Below are 1,106 nucleotides of genomic sequence, written 5' to 3'. Positions count from 1 at the left end.
CACTCTCTTGTGAACTGCTATTTCCGGGGTGCCTTGATAGTCGAAGCAGACTTTGTGCTGTTGAGGCTAGAGAGGTGAGCAGAGTAAGTCTGATTCCCCGTTTGGACTTCTCTGTTGACACCCTTCCCTTGGCACTCATATGACCTTAGCAGTTGCGAGCATCGTAAAACTTTACTAAAACTAAAAACTAAAAAACAGCTGAAAATTCTGCACAGGGGGCTTTGCTCATGAAAGGCAGTGTGAGTACTATGTACTTTGTATTAGCTGGATGAAGGGGGCAGTGTGTGTGTGTTCTTTGTAATAGTGTTGTGGAAGATATTGTGGGAATAAGATTATTCAGTGTGAGGTTCATTATTTATGAAAATGCTGATAATGATAAGGGTAATCACAAACCACTCAAACTGTTTCTTTAAAAAGGAGTAAGTCAAGACATGAATTCAATAATTTGTAAACCTTTTCTTCAGCCCCAGTACTTCTGTGTTTGTGTAGAAAGGCGTAAGTCTAAACATAAATTAAACAAAAACTTCTCCAGCACCTTTGTGTTTGTCTAAAATTTGTGTTAATCTCGACAGAAATCTAGTGATGATTACTTTTTCTCTAGCCCATCTGTGTTTTTTGTTTAGGGAGTGTTCATCTAGACGGAGATTAAAACTTTTTCTCCTGTATATATACTTGTGTTTGTTTAGAAAGCCGTAAATTGTTATATTGTGCAGCACATCTGTGTTTGTTATGCGAGAGTGTTAATTTACACTGAAATCAAGTGATTAAAACTTTTCTCCTGCATATTATATGTGTGTGTGTTTAGAAAGTCGTAAATTATTCATATATATAAATTTATATGCAGCCCATCTGTGATTGTTTAGAAAGGCGTAAGTGACGAAGTCTGAATGTAAATTAAAAGATTATTTTTTTTAAGCCACCTTTGTTTGTGCAGCACATGCAGCTGACAGAGCCGGCGGCCGCCTTCCGTGAGCTCGGGGTGGAGGAACACGAACTACGCTTCACGTGCAACATACAGCTGGAGGAGGAGGGGAGGGTCGCGGACACGTCGGAGCGCATCTACCGCGTCCTACAGAGGTGACACATGGGGGATGGGAGGGGAGGAG

At 40.6% G+C, this 1,106-nt stretch overlaps 1 protein-coding gene across 1 annotated transcript in view; it reads left to right on the top strand.

The window, feature by feature from the left end:
* Positions 1-1,081, top strand: part of LOC101859897 (integrator complex subunit 11) — a 27,523-nt gene extending 26,442 nt beyond the window's left edge. The window contains exons 13-14 of the mRNA XM_035973090.1: positions 199-239; positions 935-1,081. Of these exons, the coding sequence (XP_035828983.1) occupies positions 199-239; positions 935-1,081 (188 nt within the window). The remainder of the gene's footprint in view (positions 1-198; positions 240-934) is intronic.
* The last annotated feature ends 25 nt before the right edge of the window (positions 1,082-1,106 follow it).

The sequence above is a fragment of the Aplysia californica genome, unplaced genomic scaffold, assembly GCF_000002075.1.
Source record: "Aplysia californica isolate F4 #8 unplaced genomic scaffold, AplCal3.0 scaffold00990, whole genome shotgun sequence".
In the NCBI taxonomy this organism is placed as follows: domain Eukaryota; kingdom Metazoa; phylum Mollusca; class Gastropoda; order Aplysiida; family Aplysiidae; genus Aplysia; species Aplysia californica.
Note: the sequence above shows the minus strand (reverse complement) of the source record. Positions and strands in the feature narration are given on the sequence as shown.